This window comes from Falco peregrinus, chromosome 13 (genome assembly GCF_023634155.1).
Source record: "Falco peregrinus isolate bFalPer1 chromosome 13, bFalPer1.pri, whole genome shotgun sequence".
Classification (NCBI taxonomy): domain Eukaryota; kingdom Metazoa; phylum Chordata; class Aves; order Falconiformes; family Falconidae; genus Falco; species Falco peregrinus.
In genome coordinates this window covers 23,993,325-24,011,554 of record NC_073733.1, presented here as the reverse complement: position 1 = coordinate 24,011,554, position 18,230 = coordinate 23,993,325, and the positions used below count along the sequence as shown (strand labels likewise).

At 47.3% G+C, this 18,230-nt stretch overlaps 1 protein-coding gene across 3 annotated transcripts in view; it reads right to left on the bottom strand.

Moving 5' to 3' along the window:
• OPHN1 (oligophrenin 1) overlaps positions 1-18,230 on the bottom strand; it is a 68,204-nt gene that overhangs the window by 19,568 nt on the left and 30,406 nt on the right. For all 3 annotated transcript variants that reach the window (XM_055818416.1, XM_055818418.1, XM_055818417.1), the window contains exons 5-13: positions 10,950-11,051; positions 9,840-9,950; positions 9,000-9,104; positions 7,878-8,007; positions 6,441-6,541; positions 4,242-4,333; positions 4,037-4,115; positions 2,713-2,746; positions 903-965 (exon numbers count right to left, since the gene is read on the bottom strand). In XM_055818416.1, the coding sequence (XP_055674391.1) occupies positions 903-965; positions 2,713-2,746; positions 4,037-4,115; positions 4,242-4,333; positions 6,441-6,541; positions 7,878-8,007; positions 9,000-9,104; positions 9,840-9,950; positions 10,950-11,051 (817 nt within the window). The remainder of the gene's footprint in view (positions 1-902; positions 966-2,712; positions 2,747-4,036; positions 4,116-4,241; positions 4,334-6,440; positions 6,542-7,877; positions 8,008-8,999; positions 9,105-9,839; positions 9,951-10,949; positions 11,052-18,230) is intronic.

Here is an 18,230-nt window from a genome sequence, read left to right as displayed (position 1 = left end):
TCCCCAGCTGCTGGGGTGCTGGCTCAGCAGAACCGCTTACGCCCCAGGATCCCCCGACCACTGCCTCCCCTGGAGCTCCACTCACCCACGGTGGCCACGGCCACCCGCACAGCCCCGGGGTACTTTGCTGGGACCGTGTCACAGCCAGGTGAGCACAGCCGACGCATGGAATACATGCTGGAGCTGGCAAGCCCTCCCTGCCTAAATATAGCGCTTCTGAAGAGTGCTGCTTTCACATGAATTTGTTCAAATTGTCACAGAAGGCAAACATATTTAAGCAGATTCTTTGAAAATATTAGCCAATTTTAGCAAAGGCAGAACTGTGTATTTGCCCAGCTCTGTGAGGAGGGTCCCAGCTGCCCTGTGTCTCCCCAGTTCAGTGGGGCTTGGCTGGCCACATGCCCCAGAGTTCTGGTAATGAAACCAGCCACCTTTCCCTGTGGCAGCCTGGGGATCCAGCTGTTCTGGAGCCATTTACCTCCGCCCTCGCTGGTGTTTCATGAAAGACCAGAGGGTGAACTACCACCCACCAGCCTGCTCCTGTCCTGCTGCTTTAAACAAAATGGGTCTGAATGACTCTGTACCCCAGTTAACCCCTGCCTGTCCCCCCAGTATAAAGAGACTTCCAGATCTGTTCTCCTGGCTTACGAGTTTTTTCAGAGCCAAAGATGAGAACTCAATTAATGCAAAAGCATAAAGGTGAAAATTCAATCCTAACTGAATTTGGTATAACAACATTCCAGACTGCACACGGTTTCTGCTCTTCTGACATGCATCCTTCAGTTAAAAGCCTCATTTCATTGACTAACACTACCGTACTGCCGAAATTACAACATAATTCAAGACCACGGGAAGCAACACCAGGACGGTGGCACCTATTGATGTCCGGATGAGCACCTTACCTTTTGTTTCCACTGCGTTGATGCACTTCCGTACAAACTTGAAGCCGACCTCATTCAGCTCCACTGTTTCAAACAAGGAAAGCAGTGTTAGCTGCCTGAGCACCAGCACACAGCTCCCTGTGGAAAACTGCTGGGAAAGGCCCATACCCAGACCCTGCTTGGCAGACAATGCTGCAGTGCCCCACCACGCAGACAGGTTCACATGTGTGTCCACATTGTGCACATCCCTCCAGGACAACACAGGCACTCTTTAAATCCTGACAAAAAATTACTGGTTCCATATGTTCTTCATCTTCCTTTGAATCTGTTTTGAGTCACAGCATTGCTTCCTACACCCTTTCTGCTTTTAATAATAAAAGTATAAATCAGAGTCCTGCCACATGTGAATTTGTGTTTGATAAAGAATTGATTATCCATTTCCAGAGCACTGCAAAATACGCATCATATCTTCCTCTGTGTGTGATCTCCCACATCACAGGATCATCTAATTTCTGCTTATCTACTTGACTAGATTAAAAAGGAAAAACAATACGACTTGATATGCTGAGTAAAGCAGAACACAGGTTTTTGTTCCAGCCAATTAACCACAGACTATCTTTGTTCCTGTCTGGCAGGCACCATGAAGCAGGTCGAAAGTCAGGATTTTTTTCTATACACATATTTCAGCTTCTGCAATCACACTACTACCAAGCCATAATATGAAATTTCTTTTTGTTCAGTGTAAAAATTTATATTTAATTTCTCATAAATGACCGCGATGTTGTTGCTTTGGAACTTTTTGGATTTGGGTTATCTGGGGGGAGCAGGGGTGTTTGGTTTTTTGGTTATCTTTCTAATGTAAAACATTTTACTGGAAAAAAAGCAGCCACTGGACACATCTGGACCAACTCCAGTCACAGCACAGGCCCTGTGGGTGAATCCTATGAAATCTCTGTATTTTCAGCAAGTATTTTTCAATGATTCTAAGCAAAAGAATTGCTGTTGCAACAGCAATGAAAAGCTCAGATGTATCTTAGCTCTAACATAGGAATGACTAAGACACCCTTAAGCACAGTTCCACTCAGTACTTAATACTGAGTAGCATGATATGACTTGAAGTCTTTCTAGCTCTAATTATTAAAAATAGAGTGTATTTACTTTTGTGAAACACTGAGGTACATTCTTTCCAAGCATCTCACACAAACACAGTTGAACAACAGGTTTCATGCTTATGCCTCTGATGATGCTACCTCTATGCTCATTAAAGTCAGCTAATTAAAGAGCTGATAAAACTAAGCTGTAAGATACAGAATGCAAGTTTTCACCGAGCTAGTGAAGCCCCAGAGCTTTCTATGGCAGCACACTCAGCACTGCAGTGCACGCTCAGCCTGACCTGTACAGGTACGGGTAACACCCTGCTTGTGAAAGGGGAGACATGGAATGAGGCAGTGGGATGGGAGCTCCAGGGAACTCAATACCACCTCTATTTTCCTATTATAATCTTTGCTAAGGGAAATTTCCTCAAAATCTCTCACTGATCTTTTTTCCCCTGTTATTTTGGGGTTTAGAGGAGCAAACTGAACTCCACATCCTGCTAGTTCCGGCCAAATAGAAACTGCACGTTGCAATCTACAACTTTTACCATTTGCAACCCATTCTTATCTGGCCTCAGTATCAGACACTGTGATGAAAAGAAGTTACACTGCTGACATGGAGGGAATACACAGCCTATTCAGCAGAAACCCAGGAGAAGTGTATCTGCAAGGAAAAACACTGCCTGACCTCCAGACAGCTTCGACAGCTCTGAGGAACAGCAACAGAAATGACTCACTTTCTTCCTGTTTGGTGATGGGACTGTGGTAGATCTGAAAAAGGCAGGGGGGAATGGAGGAGGAAGAAACAAAAACAATGCAATGAGATTCAATGTCTATTTTCAAAAGAAAATGCAGCACCCCATAAATCACTCAAAGCCAATCACAAACAGTAAGACAATGTCCCAAACAAACATAATTTTATAGTTAAGCAAGATACCATTATCTACATAATAAATAAGTTTTTGCTGACTTCCTACATTTCACTGTAGCACCTATTTCCAGGAAAGAGTTCTCCCAAAAACTGAACAGGAAACTTCGTTTGTCCTTTAGATGCCCTGTAAAAACAGCAGCTGGGCAGTCTGGCACGCAGGGGTCATGGCTTTTTTGTTCGTTTGCTTGCTTTTTAAAAATTCAAGTGTCAAGAGATTCCTTCATCCCATACAAAAATAATTTGTATTTTTTTGTTAATAATAAACAGTGGTACTACTATTGACAGAAAATCAAAACCCCTTCATACTTAATATCACGCAAACCGAAGGAGCCCCAGACATCCCCTAAATGACTGGCTGCCCAGTACGAGCACACTGACCCTCCACATTATCCCACGTCCTTTCCTGTTTAAACAGGTAGGGGAAAAAGTCCTGCGAAAGGTGCCAATGTCCCATCTCCCTGCTCTCATGTCCCACCTCTGCATCAGCGGCCACACAGCTCTAAGCTACTCCATCCAGCGAGCGCACTCACTGCCAACCCTCCTCACCAAGCCCACTGAGGGAAAGGCAGCTCTCCAAAGACAAGGGGAGCTGCCAGGAATGGGGTTTCCCACACTGCACATCACACTGTCCATTTAAAGGAAATTTGGTAAAATGCAGGAGTCTGTGCTTTGCTTAGACTGAAGGAAGAAAACACCCACAGGCACATAAAGGCAGGCAAACTCGGGTGCAGGACAGCCACTTTCACTTTTCCAAATGCCGCTCAGAGCAGGGACGGACACAAAATCACCTGCTGCACATTGGAGAGCGAGGTGTGAGCAGCAGAAATATGGAGTGTTCCACACTCAGCAAGGCCACAGCTGTCTGGCACAACTAGGGAACACACCAGAACTTTGAAGAAGGAAAAGCAAAATCCCCATTACAAGCTGTGCTGTGAGCAGAACGCCATGAAGCCCCATTTCAGCTGTGCAGTGGCTGCACTGATGCCTGAATTACAGGTAAGCCACAGCACTGAAGCCGAAGCTGTGAAAAGGAGCCTGGCAGTGGCCGTGTCACTGCTCTTCTCCAGGACCCGCCGGCAGAGGACACTGCTCGGCACTAGACGCACGGCTGGGCAGCAGCTCCAACTCACCGGCTCCTTCCCGTCCATGGCTTCCATCCACAGCCTCCGATTGGCCTCCGAGAGTGCTTGCAGTGTGATGGTCCCAGACCTGTGCAGAGTTCACCCAGCGACAGGCAGGAAAATGAAACAGAAGTTGTTTTTAATAAACAGCAAAAAGCGATTTCATCCAGGTTCACAGGGTTTGGAGATCATTTGAATACACTAAGCATCTCACCTTTCATTAGTTTCAATATCAAAACAAAACCTCTTGTCTATAGAGTCAGTTTTCCTCCTTACACAGGATTTCAGCGTCAGGTCTAAGGTGCCCTAGGAGAGAAAGTGAAAGCCAGGGTTAGAGGAAGGAAACACAGGAGAAGATTTCAGGTTTCTCAGCAGCCTTAGGCTGCAGCCCAGCATGGCACTGCCCACAGAGCACCAGGCTCCCGGCGGGTGCGCTGCTGATCTGATAGCATTGGTAACCAGGAGCACAGACGGTCCTTCCCACCATCAGGGAGCACAGATGGTCCTTCCCACCATCAGTAAAGACAGAGATCAACGGTTTTGTGAGCCAGGCTTCCCCTCAGTCACAAAACGTTCTAGACTTCATGGCACTATCCTGCAAACAAGTGCTAAATATCCCAGCAACAAACAATATGCCTCCACAGAGCAGGGATGCAGCTATATACAAACTCATGAGGCAGTTGCTTGGTCTTTCACGCCAGGATCATGCTTATCTGCTATCTGACACAGTTGGGTCCTAATTTTTATCAGGGTTGACCAGCACTATCAATTACCCACAGCATTCATGGTCCAAACAGCTTTACACAAAACCTGTAGAAAAGGAACATGAACTGACCAAATGTACAGGTGTGCTCTGAAGAGGCCAGCACTGTGAGGCTGAGCTCTGGCCCTTTGCATTCATGCCGCGATACTCCACAGCAGAGTCAATTTGTAACATGACCATGAGATCTCCACAACTTTGTAGGAACTCTGAAGAGACACTCAGGACACCTTACAACCAACCAGACCCTAGGGTTGGGCATGCAAGCCTGGAACGCACTAACCACCCTGACCATCACCACTGATGCAAGACCTCTGACAGAGACAGATCAAGCAGACCCAGGACAGCCTTCTCCAAGATTACATCTGGCTTACACACCATGATGAGTATCTCTTGACTGTGTTTTGTGCTGGTTGGTTGGGGTTTCTGAGAGCACTGATTGTAATCATGGATTTGCAGTTGCGTGGCCAGCTATGACCCAAAGGTACAGACTACCAGACTGCAAGAATTTGGGAAGGGGACTAATTTACATTTTTACGACTTCTACCAGCATTAACTGGCCTTACTAGACATGTCTATGGCATAGATGAAAATAGATCTCTCCAGTCAATAGTTTGGACATTTCTTTGCCAAGGTCTCTGCCAAGAGCTTCCAAATAATATATTTTATTTTATTGCTGCAGCGTGCAGAGGGCTGCCAAAGAACAGACCATGAGATCACGAACTGGAGAACAGCACGCCTGACTGGGAAGTCCCTGTGGGACGTCACTCCATGTCAGAGGAGGGTGGGTGGACTCAGCTGGATGAACTTGCTGTACTCTATCATCCACGCTGGCATCCTACCCCTCCTCTGTCACACTAAGGAACTGCAGGGAACTCCTAGACACACTGGTGAGAACCAAAGCACTTTGTGAAAGCAGCAGCTCCCCAGATCATTGCCTTGTGGCAGTTTAGAGCTGCAACGGCTGGCCTCAACTCCGTTTCTAACACCAGTCCCACCCACATATACCCAGTTCTGAGAACAGAAATCAAAATCACAAACCAGTGACTGTGTGAACATGCAGAGAAATACTGCTTTTGGAAGAGCTCATCTAATAACTTGAGTAATTCAAGTACTTGCCAGAGGGCTATGTGCAAACAAGGCGGCAGGTTCACTGCCCATTTGCATGGATAAATATCAAAATTAGCTTGTCTAGAATGGCAGAAATTTCACACTAGACAAACCTGCAAGTCACCACTGTCTGAATAATGCTCACGTTACATGAACATGCATCTCCACTGCCAAATCCTGCAGGACTTCTATTCATTTGGGAGAGAGGGAGGTGAAACTTCTATTCACAGAAGTGCTTCTTTGAGGTCACACCAAAACAACTGCCTGTGCGGCCAGGCCGGGGGGGACATGAAGCCCACCCCTCTACCCCGTGGCCTGAGGCCCTTCCACAGCTGCTTCCTCAGGACTCGGCCCACTACCAGCACATCTTGAAAAACAGCGCTGCTGGACAACTTCTGCCAACAACGGGACTGACCTCTACTGCCCTGGACATGGCACTTGTATGTCTATTTGCTTACGGAAAGAGATGACGTGGGCAGATTGAAGGTGAGACCTGATGGCTGGGTCAATGTTTGCAGACATCTTTCCAAGAAACCAACTCACTTGCTTAGCTCCAGGCTTCTGGTCAATGGGTGTCATCCGTAAGGTTTTTGCCTCTTTTTCGTACTGGCAGTAATATTTCACCCAGGAGATGCCCAGCGCCCCTGCAGGAACACACGGGAAGCTGGAGTCAGAGACTGTGCATTAGTTGGATGCGGTTGGCAAGGCATGGCTGGCATTTCCCACGTCTGCACTTCTCTGGGGACAGACGGACACTGCCAACCCCACAGGGACACCTCCCTCGCCATCATCTCCACTGGCAAGAGCCAGGAGGAGCCAGAGGGGCAGGAGGAGGAGAGGAACACAGGGCAGCAACTGCCTCCAGCACCCTCCCACAGTGCTGCTGGTGAAAGGGCATTTGTGGGACTCTGGTCTCAAGCCAAGATCGTTTGGCCAAGTCCAGCCAAGACCTACACTGGCAGGATCCTACGTGTCTGGAATGCTTGTTTCACACAGAAGCCACTATTTTTTCCTGTTGATGAAAACTTGGTAGTAAAGACAACAGCACCTTTAAAACACTCTAAAGTTCCTACTTCTATCACACTAGATTTATTGTCACTTTTTTTTGTTCTCTTACCTGAACCCCTTTATATGAAATATTTTAACTGTTGTTTTTTCTCTGATTTGTTTCTAAGTTGCAGCTGTCAGGAGGAACAGCTTTCTTCATACTCAATTTATAGGGGAAACATAGAGGCAGCAGTCAGTTATCAGAATGCAGGAACATGCAGCATTTGTGGTCTAAAATTACTGTCTATGTGTTTTAAAAGCAAGATAAACATACATACAAATGTATGTATAAATACATTTGTATATATAATCTAAAAATTAATTGCTCACAAAGTTGTTTGTAGGCTCAGAGGCCACAGCTCTGCATACAGGCTTTTGTTCCCTGAGTGTTCATGCCTGCATGACCACGGAAAGCTATAGCAAGTACCTGTAGAAGACTGAATTTGATTTGATTCTGCACAGAATCACAAGTTTTGCTCTCAGCAGCTTAACTCTCAGTGCCGGTTAACACTTCAGCTGTGCTCAGATGCCCTCGGAGATGCTGCGAGAGGGAAACTGGGCAGGACACCAGATTAGTTATGATAAAATGCAGCCACGGTGCAATCTGCCAGAGCTCTGGTCTCTCCAGCACTACAATGGAGCAATAAATCTCATCTAATTTGAGTGCAGGGCAATTAGCTCTTTGCTTACATGGCTCATGTAACCCAGAGAAAGCTCTGTGCCACCGCTGGGAAAGCTGGCAGCTAAAGGTGCCGGTGATTCCCCGGGCACTGGCAGGCGGTGACACCCCATGCAGCACAGACCACAGTGCCACTGCAGCTAAAGCTGGCTTGGGCATGGGAGCTGAGTGCAGCCCATGCAGTGGGGCTGTGAGCAGGGCAGCCCAGGCTTACATGTTCTTTAACACATTCAGGTGCATATAAAAGCCATTACATTTCTCCTGAGTGTACAGATAGCCCTCAATGGTTGGCTGCCCAGGTAGCTTGCAGGTTAGGGGGGCTTCCTTCATCCTCTTCTTCAGGTCTTCCAGCTCCTCTCGTGTGCTGGAAAAATGATTCCTTGTCTGTTAAAAGAAAACAAAAGGAAGCACATTTGAACATGAGTGAAGAGCGAGCTTCAGGTATTCCTAGTCAAATTTTAAGTGCTCTGGCACAAATGAGTCAATTCGCAATGTAAAAAATGCAGAAGCCACTCCACAAATTCACATGAAAACTTCAGCTAGAAGAACAACTGGACTCTTAAAGATGCTTGAATAGACAAGGTTTAACATGCCATGCATGGAATTTATGTTGAGGAGTCATGACTTGGGAGGACACTTGTTCTTTAGTAAAAGGAACTTAGCACATTTTAAGGGTAGGTGGAGCAGAAGGAAGCACCTGAACTCCTCTTCACACCATTGTTTAGGTAATGGGTGTATTCTCCTACAAAACTTCCTCAAAAGATCATGCTACACTGCTTGGCATGAAATAATTTTTAAAGAGTCACGCCAACACAGGGTACAAAATCAAGGCATTTTTATGGAACAACACTTACTTAGACAAATTAACAAGCCAGCAGCAAACTCAGCTTGGCACAGATTTATGGCTGTTGTTTCATGGTAACGAGGGCCAGCCATGAAACTCTGAGGATAAATGAAACAGGACACAGATATTTTACACCATGAGTATACTTAGCCCGCAGAGGAGCTTACCAAAGCATGAAGTAAGCCGATACCATTAAGATCAAGATTGGAGGCCTTTTTAAAAGACATGTACAATTTTGATCTCACGAAGTTGGAAGAAATTCTCAGGCTTGTTTATGCACATGGTTAAATGATACAATTGCAATAGCCCCTTCTAGACATAGAAAACCACTGTAACAGCACCTACAGATTCTCTTGTGCAGGAGAGGAGAAAATACATGGGAACTGAGGAGGAAATAACTTTATCTGCACCTCCCACAATGCAAACACGGACATTCTGTTTTGCATGGAAAAGCCTTGCCACCAGAGGCGTTTAAATACAAATAAGAATAGAAGTCACATGCAAAAAATACTTCAGCTGGGCAGGAACTCACATTCTGCAGGCTGAGCTGAAGCTGCTGTTTATAAGGGAGGAAATCCTGTGTGAGCTCAACTGTCAGGTTGTTGTAAGTAAAGAGGCTGTGGAGAAAAGCCAGCACCTGAAAAGGAGAGAAAGAACACAGATCAAACTTCTCTTCTATATTTCTAATCAGAGGAAAGATAGACAGAAAGCAAGGTTTCAGAAATCACATATACAGAAATATTTTTTCCCCTCACAATTTTGGAGCGACACCAAGTCTTAGTATGACTTATCCACCGCAATGTCCCTAAAGCCCAGGTCTGCCTCCCACGCATCTGTCTCAATAAAACACACCCGAAATCCAAGACCCTGCTGGGAGAACAAGAGCAGATCTGCAGATTGCTTGTCCGCAAGACCTACATGATCCCACACTTAACTGTGTCTGGCGCCAGGGCAGAGCCACCCACCCAGGGCAGGGTCCCTGTACACAGCCATGAGTGGGTACCACTGCAGCCTGTGCCACGACAGGTAAGCAGACCAGATGACAACTCCTTCCCTCTGAAAAGAGCTAACACTTACCAAGCACAAGGTGTCCAAGATAATTCATAACAAGACCTCTAGCTACCTACAGCGTCCAGCCTGTTCCTCAGGACTGACAGATATGAGAAACTAGTCTGTGGCTTCACGGTGCTCCAGCAAACACCACTATGGCTGTTAAGGTGCAGCAATCCACGTGTGCAAGGTTAACTCCTGCTCCATCAGAAGACTCCCCAGGACTGAATCCAACGTGGTAACTCATCCCTTCCTGTGACTGTCAGCAACTCAGCATATCTAAGCATCAAACACAAGGCCTGAAAGAAAAGGAAGCTCCTACCGGTTCAACAATACTGAATTTCTTGCTTTCTTGTACTTCCTGGATCTGGTACACATACTCAAGGGAGGACTCAAAGAAATTGTGTCTCTCTTTGTCAACCTGAAGGTCAGCCTGGAAGAAAGAGGGAGAGGTGAAAAAAGAAAATACATCACATCTAGCCTGACAATATTTGACTAGCATTTTTCCATCAGCCCACAAATAGTTCTGTCCTCACTTAAGAAACAGCCTGCCAAAGGGGTCCAGCCCAGTTTTTTAACACTTTGCACAGAACCAGAAGACTGGAACATTGGCCATTCTTCTCAGGTCTGCCCTTTTCTGGCTCCCTTTCATTTATGGATCCAGAACCTTACTCCAGTCTGCAAGGACAAGGCTTTCCTGAAGCATATTTTTTATTTTAGCATAAGCTCCTTCTTCACCTGTAGCCCTGCATGGATGAGGACAAGGTCACTGGCAATTCCAGAGCTGCAGCACCAGGTTGGACAATGTGGCATGCTGTGTTACCACAGCTTACACAAACTTTGCCTTGCAAAGATGCTTGTAGGTTGATCTCACAACTGGTTTGACAGATTTGATTTGATTCAGCTACTCTGATGTGGACTGGAATGGCTGCTGGGGCTTTCCTTTCTTATTGCAACATGCTTGGCAGCAGCATCAGCTGGAAAGGGCACCCCCCCCACCCCCTGCCTGCTGCTCACCGCCACCGGGCCTGCTGCCACAGCTACCCCTGCAAACACCAGGAGCTAGGCAGGAAACTATGCAGGCAAAAAGAGTAATAACCAGTTACTTCTCGGCCAGATCAGTTTCCCAAGCCAGGTGAAAGGGTTGCCAATCCCCAGCTGTGCCAGTATAACTGGTCACTGCCCTGTACTACAAGGGCAAGAACAAGGAAAGACAATGCATAAAGCCACTACACTACTATTCAACACACTAAGGAGAACTACAGTCTTGAATTCTCTGGTCTTATTCAGAGAATCTAGGCTTTAGGTAGATTTAATTGCTTATCAATTTCAACTGGTTACTGAAAGGGATGATTTCCCCCACTTTTGTAAGATCTAGAGCAGCTGGTGGTGTTGCTTCTGGACCCAGCTCTGAAGAACACTCCATACATACCTCCTGCAATTGGGATTCCTTCTTTTTGGAAGACAAATGCAAATGGCGATCCAGCATAGAATAAAACTTCTCACCATCTTTTTCAAACTTTTTCTTCCTTTCCTGTAGATGCCAGAGTTGAAGAAGAACCAGCTAATGGCATTTTCCAGATAAGAACATGCAACAATACCAAGATATTTTGTGCAATGCGGTATTCCCATGGAAAAGTTCTGGTCGACCCAACCAGAACAGGATATCCCTTTCCGTTTGCTTTGCTTTCACAGTTCGTTGCCATCATTGGATTTCGTTATGCCTCAAGACCAAACTTTGGCAATATTTCGTGGCACAATCACTTGACATATTGTCATGTTAGCACTGTAGCAAAAGACCCACTGATGGGGTATTGCTCCCTCCCATGCCCCGCCCCCCCCCCCCCCCCCCCCAAGCTCTTCAATGTCAAGTAAACTTGAGACATACTAATACATCAAAGACCTATTCACCATTTGCTCAGGTGCACATAGTTCAGAAACAACTGGGAAAATAATGTCAGAGACACATCTGGGATAAGAAAAGATCTGTTATGAGTTTGGCAATTCTCCGTTTTGAAGCTTTTATCATGTGCTTCTGAAAAGTACCAGAACGAAAGCAGATGACTGGAAGGGTAATATGTGGGAGGGAAGTCATCATCTTTTTATTAGCAGAGGTGGAAAGAGAGATCATGAACCTTGCAGTCAAAACACACAAGTTTTACTGCATAGCGCCCAGCCCAAATCCAGCGCAGGGGAATGCTGCCTCAAACACAGCTGTTTTACAATACACAAGGTAGAGCCTTCACCTCTTGGAGGTCCCCTGCAGACAGTCTGGTTCTTACTGACCACTTGTACAACTCAAAGGTGCCTACCACAGGCATGTAAACATGATTTGTTAAGAAAACAAACTTTGTGCAGGAACTACTATAACAAAAAGAGCTGTTTGCACTGGCAAACCTGAAAGGGTAGATGTCTACAACAAGAGCAAAAAAAGACATTTAAGAACAAAACCCAGAGAGAATGCAGGGAGGAGCCGAGCTGAGGACCACGCTGTATGCTTTGCCTTACAATGACTGTGAAACCACAGAGGCAATCAAGAAACAACCATGAGTAGATGCCAGGTTGACAAATACCCACATCAGATGATAATGGAGCCATTAGTGATTGCAGAGAGGCAGTTAAATTGCTATAATAAGGAAATTCCAGCCCTGTAACAGCCTCAATGCCAGGTCCAAGCAGCTGAGAACTAGTGTATCCATACTACAGGGTATGTATAGGATGCCCAAATCCCCTGCCCAGCTTTTGAAAGCTCAAGAAAGTGGAAAGCAGAGTTAGTTCCAGGCTCCTGTGGAATTAATGGCATCTTTCAACAATTATGTCCCGAAAGCCCTGACATCCTGTTTCCTTGCCCCCAATCAGAAATCCAAGAATAAACAAACACCAACGCCACCACAAAACAGAGCAGATGGACTCTGCCAGACTGGTGGATATTAGTTATATTCCTCACAAATTCAGTAGTGACTGCAAAGTTTGAAGCTGCATTTCCTACATAAAATCCTTTCTCTTTCTTTAGTTGCTTCACCTGCCATGAAGTTCTGCATCCCCATTCCACTTACACAGACTACTTGGTCTGTCTAGCAGGATGTCCTACACAGCAGGATGTCTGGGGTCTCCCAAAACCAGTACTTTGGTCCAGCATGGTTAGCCCCTGCCTATTCATCTGCTTGCTTCTCAGCCCCTTGCTCACAGCAGCTACTACTGTATTGCCCCTGGAAGCAGAAAGGTTATTTTCTGGTGGGTGCACACAGGGAGACTCACAGCTAAGCCAGATCTCCTGGCAATACCTATCTCAGCCTTTGCTGAAGCTCCAGCTTGCCATCAGCACCCAGGCTCATGTTGGTGGACACTGGTTACTTGGAGGCACCTCAGCCAAAGGGCAGACAAGCATTCCTGCCAGCTGCCTTCCTATGAAAATGATTTCTCACCCAACAAGAGAGTCCAGTTTCTCTAATCCTTACACAATGCTATTGTGAAAGCACAATTAATAAGGAAAAACGTAGAGGCACCAACTCCATCACCCCTGTTTATATTTAACTGTCTGGAGTAGGGCACACTTAGATCAGCAAACCCCTTACCCCAGTAATTACACCTACTGCCTTACAGAGACCCTGTAATTACAAGCTTCTTTAAGGGAAATGTATCTTCTGGTATCATCCTCTGTAGTATCAGTGATATTGTAACTCTGTGTTAGCAAATTCATGCCTCAGAATAAAAAGAGATCCATATCAAATGCAGAGAAGCAGAGAGTCTTCCAAGGGTAAAACCCAATTTAAGCAGCACTGCAGCTGCGGAGCCAATGCCAGGAAGGACTGTCAAAAACAAAACACCACCCTCGTGACGAACACCCCTGGTAAATAAACCCAAATCCAGAGAAGCAGAAGTGTTTGTGAAGCAGCAGTTACCATGTCTGTAAGGTCATACATCTGGATTGTCTGTCTGTGCCATTCATTAGATGCCTAATGCATCCAGGAACCTAGGCTTGTTTTCATTTCTGTAACAAGGAGTCACCAAACCCCAAGGCCACAGATATGCAGTGTAACACAGCTGCACCAACAGCACCAGCAGCTGACACAGCACTGTGGGTCTGCAGCTCACACCTCTCCTGCTGCCGGCTTCCTGCATCTCGGAGAGGATGGCTACACTGGCTGCAGGTCCTGAAATCCCCTGGTGATGGAAAGCTAGCTCTGAACCCCACCAACAAGACCTCAACTATGCAGAGGTGGTCTCTCAACACAGCAAGGGATGGTGCCAGTCCCGCTCCTGCACTTGAGATGCTGCTCCAGGCATCCTTCCTGCCATGATGCTAACAAGTGGCACGTGTAGGGCCACTCAGCCATCCCCACCCTGGTAGAGTGGCCATGAGGCAGCCACACTCCAGCCCAGAGCAGGGACCCAACCTCTCCTGCCCTCCACCATCCATTCTCTGGCTGGGCAGCTGCTCATCTGCCCCAGGAGCTGCAGGAAAGCATGGGAGCAGCTGCCCACCGGAGCCTCGTGCTGCCACAGCCAGGCACAGCAGATGCTGCAGGCAGCAGAGCAGTGCCAGGCAGGGCAGGGGAACGCAGCAGCCTGAGAGCGCATGGCTCCCGTGCAAGATGAGATCTCATGCCCAGGAGAGGTGATGTTACTGTGGGTGTCCATGGTGTCTGAGCAGACAGCCACAGGACCATGAACCCACAGGAGAGATCACGAGCTATGGGTGGCCGCAGCACCCATGCAGACAGACACAAGAACATGAGCCTGCATGAGCTGCAGGAAGACCACAAACCAGGGCCCACACAGCAGCTCTGCCACCAGCTTGCATGGGCAGCACCCTGTGGGAAGACATGGCCAGTCCTGTGGCAGAGGGTCATCTCTGCAGTGGAAAAGAGAAGTGAAAAGGAAGAAAAAGCCTAGGGGAGCAATGGAAGAGCTTTTTCTGCAGCAGGAGCTCAGAGGCCAGACAGCAACTCCTTCAGGGAGCATCTCCTCCTCTGCTAGCACCTGTGGGTAGGCAGGGGCAGGCAGCTGGGGGTGGGGAGCGCCAAGCTCTTCCCAGGGACCGAGGGCATCAGGAACAGTGTCTGAGATGGACACCAGTGTGCAGAGCATGGCTTGCTCCTGCAGGAAAACTGCTGCCATGCAGAAAGAAGCACAGAGCAGAATGACATTTTTGGCCACTAAAAGGGGGTTTGCCAATCATTTCCCACTCTGGCTAATTAACATATAACTGAGAAGCAGAAGGATGAACTACAAATCCCTCCTGAATTGTCAAGCCAAGGCTTCTAACAGCTTGTTGGCTGCTGAACAGAGCTAGCCAAGACAAAATACAACACAGAAAAACCACCCAGACTGAAGCACAATCTGGAAACATGACTACAAATTAGTTCCTCATGAATATTCAGCAAAGGACAGCATTACCTTCCCATTAAGATTTGCCAAGCCCAAGAAGCCACCCAACTTTCATTTATTTGCTCATCAAGAGAAAACGAGCCATTTGCACCTGAATGCAGGCAGAGTTGTGCAGCAGTGAACGAGGGTGCTCTTCAAAAGCTTCGCTCTCTAAGCTTCAGCAGATACTGCTTTAACCAGAAATGAGCAGGAGTCCTCAGAAAAGCACAGGCTGCCCAGTCCGGCAGTCAATCCACCAGCAGCTTTGGCTAGCTCTGCGTGTTTGAGGTCCTGGCCTGTACACCAGCCGCTGCTGCCAGGAGCAGGGCAAAGCTGGAGCCCCTTGGCTGCTGCTCAGTGCCAGCCTGAGTGAGAGATGGAGCAGCTGAGGACTAGAGGGGAAAGGGGAAAATGGACTTGCCAAAACTCTCTCTTAACCATTAGTTGCTAATTAGGATCCTCTGAAATTCCCATCCAAGAAGAGGCAGAGCGAGCTGCAAGTAAGAAGCCCAGTTCAAGTGGCTACTTCTCTTCTTCTTAAAGAAGAACAACCCAAAAATCAACAAAACTCTTTGCCTGCTGGGAGCCTCTGCCTCCAAACACACCTGCAGAGGTTCAGGTGGGGGATCAGCACCCAGCAGGACATGAACAGGAGATGGGTGCGCAGTCAGTGTTGGGTGCTCCTGGGGTCCCCCCTGGCCACCCCTGCCCACATGTCCTTGTTCCTGTTGCCTCCTCAGAGCAAAGCTGCAATGTGGCTCTGAGCAGAGCCTGGAAAACACCACAAGTTGAAATATTAAATGTAATTATTAAATATAAAATGTAAATATTAAATGAATGTACTCCTGCTGCATTTTCTACCTCAGTTTGCCCTGTTTTGAGGAAGGGAACAATAATCCTGCTGAAATCACAGCAGAGCTACCACACTCACAACATGGATGCCCAGTAATGAACACAGTGATGTGTTAACCATCACTCATTAAAGAAGACAGCACTGAATAAATTCAAACCCCAAATCAGTTTGGGGAAATCACAAGCTGTTGCTGGAAAGCACCTAACAGGATGAGATGGGCGGTAGGCTCTGCTTCAGCTTGCAGCCTCATCTGGCAAGTGGCAGAGGGAAGAAATGGAGAAAAGAGAAATATGTTCATATGGAAACAAACACTTCATGCCTGAGTTTAACTAATTTTTATGATGCATCAGCACTTAATACAAAAAAAAGATAATTTCTGAGAAGTAAAATGCTGTTGAGGGTTGTAGGAAGAGCATTTCTATAAAACCACACTAATTTAACCTGGTCTTTTTCCCTCATCCACCATGTTCTCTCAAATGCTCCTGTGATCTTGCTTCCACCAAGATTAAAGCAAGTAGGACTTGCTGTCCTTCCTTTCTTTTAAAATTATTATTAATGAAACAACAGAATTAACTAAGTGCTTTTAGGAATACATGTTATCTCCTATGTAAGAACTTTTTGAAAAACACTGGATTTATTCAGCATCCCAGAGCATAGTAAACATTCCTCCTGCAACTTACAATAAGTCAAACAATTTTTTCCCCTCTGACTTTTTTTGTTTTGCTTTGTGTTTTCATTTTTGTTTTGGGTTTTATTGTTGTTTTTTTTAAAAAAAAAAAAGCTTTCTCTATTCAAATCCTCCTAAACTTATGGACCGCAGCAAGGATCTCAACAGAAGTACCCCAACCCCAGAACAGAGCTTGCCTACATGTGAGCTGAAAGCCAAGGGCTTTGCCAGGGGCTGCCGGCAGGGTGGGAGGGACAGGCACCGTCTGTGTGCGGGGCCCCTGCGGCAGCATCCCAGCTCAGCCCCACCACGCCAAGGGGATCTGTCTTGCAAGAAGGTGAGGAGGGGCTTTCCTTGGGCTGCTGCAGAGCTGCATCTGCTGCAAAACACATGCATCACTGCCACACAGCTCTGTAGATCAAAAGGAATGTGCACTAAATAACACCATACTCGTCTGGGGCTTCGGGTCACCACCAGTCCTACCATCCTGCCTCCCACTCCCGTTTGTAGTGAGCACACCCCTGTAATTACCCCTCCTTCCCTTGCTAAACAAGGACTCCATCACCACACAAGCTACCCCTCTCGTTTTCAAACCTCACAGTCAGGCACGGCTTCACCAGGCACGCCTGGGACCCAGACAGCTTCTGCCAAACAGAGATGGCATGTGGCACAGAATCCACTGAGTTCATAGCCTGTGTGGACCGAGCACAGTCTAGCCTCGTGAATATGAGCTAATGTGAAATGAAAACTTAGACCACCCCAGGCGCTCTCCCTTAATAATGCCTGCACCTCCCTGATACGATCCATGCGCTTCCCAGTGCTCACTGCAGCGTTGATCACGCTGGTTCTTTCACATGCTCACCAAATGAATGCTGCACCCCCAGCCATGAAGTCTTACCGTCTCTTTAGACTTCGAGCAAAGTAAGGGGCCAGGGGCCAGGCTGAGAAACAGGTCAGCTCAGGGGAATCCTGGATCCTCTGCTTTTATTCTTGATGCCTACACATACAAACTTCTACCAACAAGTCACGGGAAGAGCAATGAACCCATGGGTCTGTGCCTAACAGTGGAAGGCAGCTGGAGCGGGGCAGCTGCAGCAGGTCCTAGTGACACACGGGGGCTCCCCTATGTGGGAACACACCATCTGACCAAGGAGACTCCATTCAACCCCAGGAAAATGGGTTAATGCAGACTCAGATGTCTTAGTCAGACTGACTGGCTGCTCTCCAGCCACAGTCCTCACAAAGACCCAATTCAAAGGCTCTTCCTATCTGGTTTCAGCATCTTGAAAAGAGAACAGAAAACATCTCACAGAAGGCAGCTCTGCCAAAATAAGGGAAATGAAGCAGAGGGCACAAATTCTCTGTGTCATGTCTCTGGTCTGCTCCACAGCCTGGCCCCAGCCTCTCTCCCCCTGGTGTAAATCAGGAAGGATCTACTCGGGTGATGCCAGTCAGTGGAGGCGCAGCAGAAATGGAGGGGGGTGCCTTGCTGACAGAGCACCATTGTGAGGAGTCCTCATTTGTATTTCATGCCTTCTGCTGCGGGATGTGAATGACCCGGAGGAGTTCTGCAGGCTGGCAAGTGAAGGAAGGCTTTGTGCCTGAGGCGATGCCCAGAGGATGCAGCCCAGCGGGACCTGCGCCAGTGGTGTAGTGCGGGCTCCTGTCAGGAAATCATCAGAGGTGAGGGCAAGGGTCTGGAGCACACTGCGGCTTGCTCTGAAACTTGCACCCACTCAAGGCTGCAGGATGACATCAGAGGAAGTGTTACCTCCCCGTGCATCCCCTTGGGCACACCTGTGGTGGGGTGCAAAGTGCTCCCC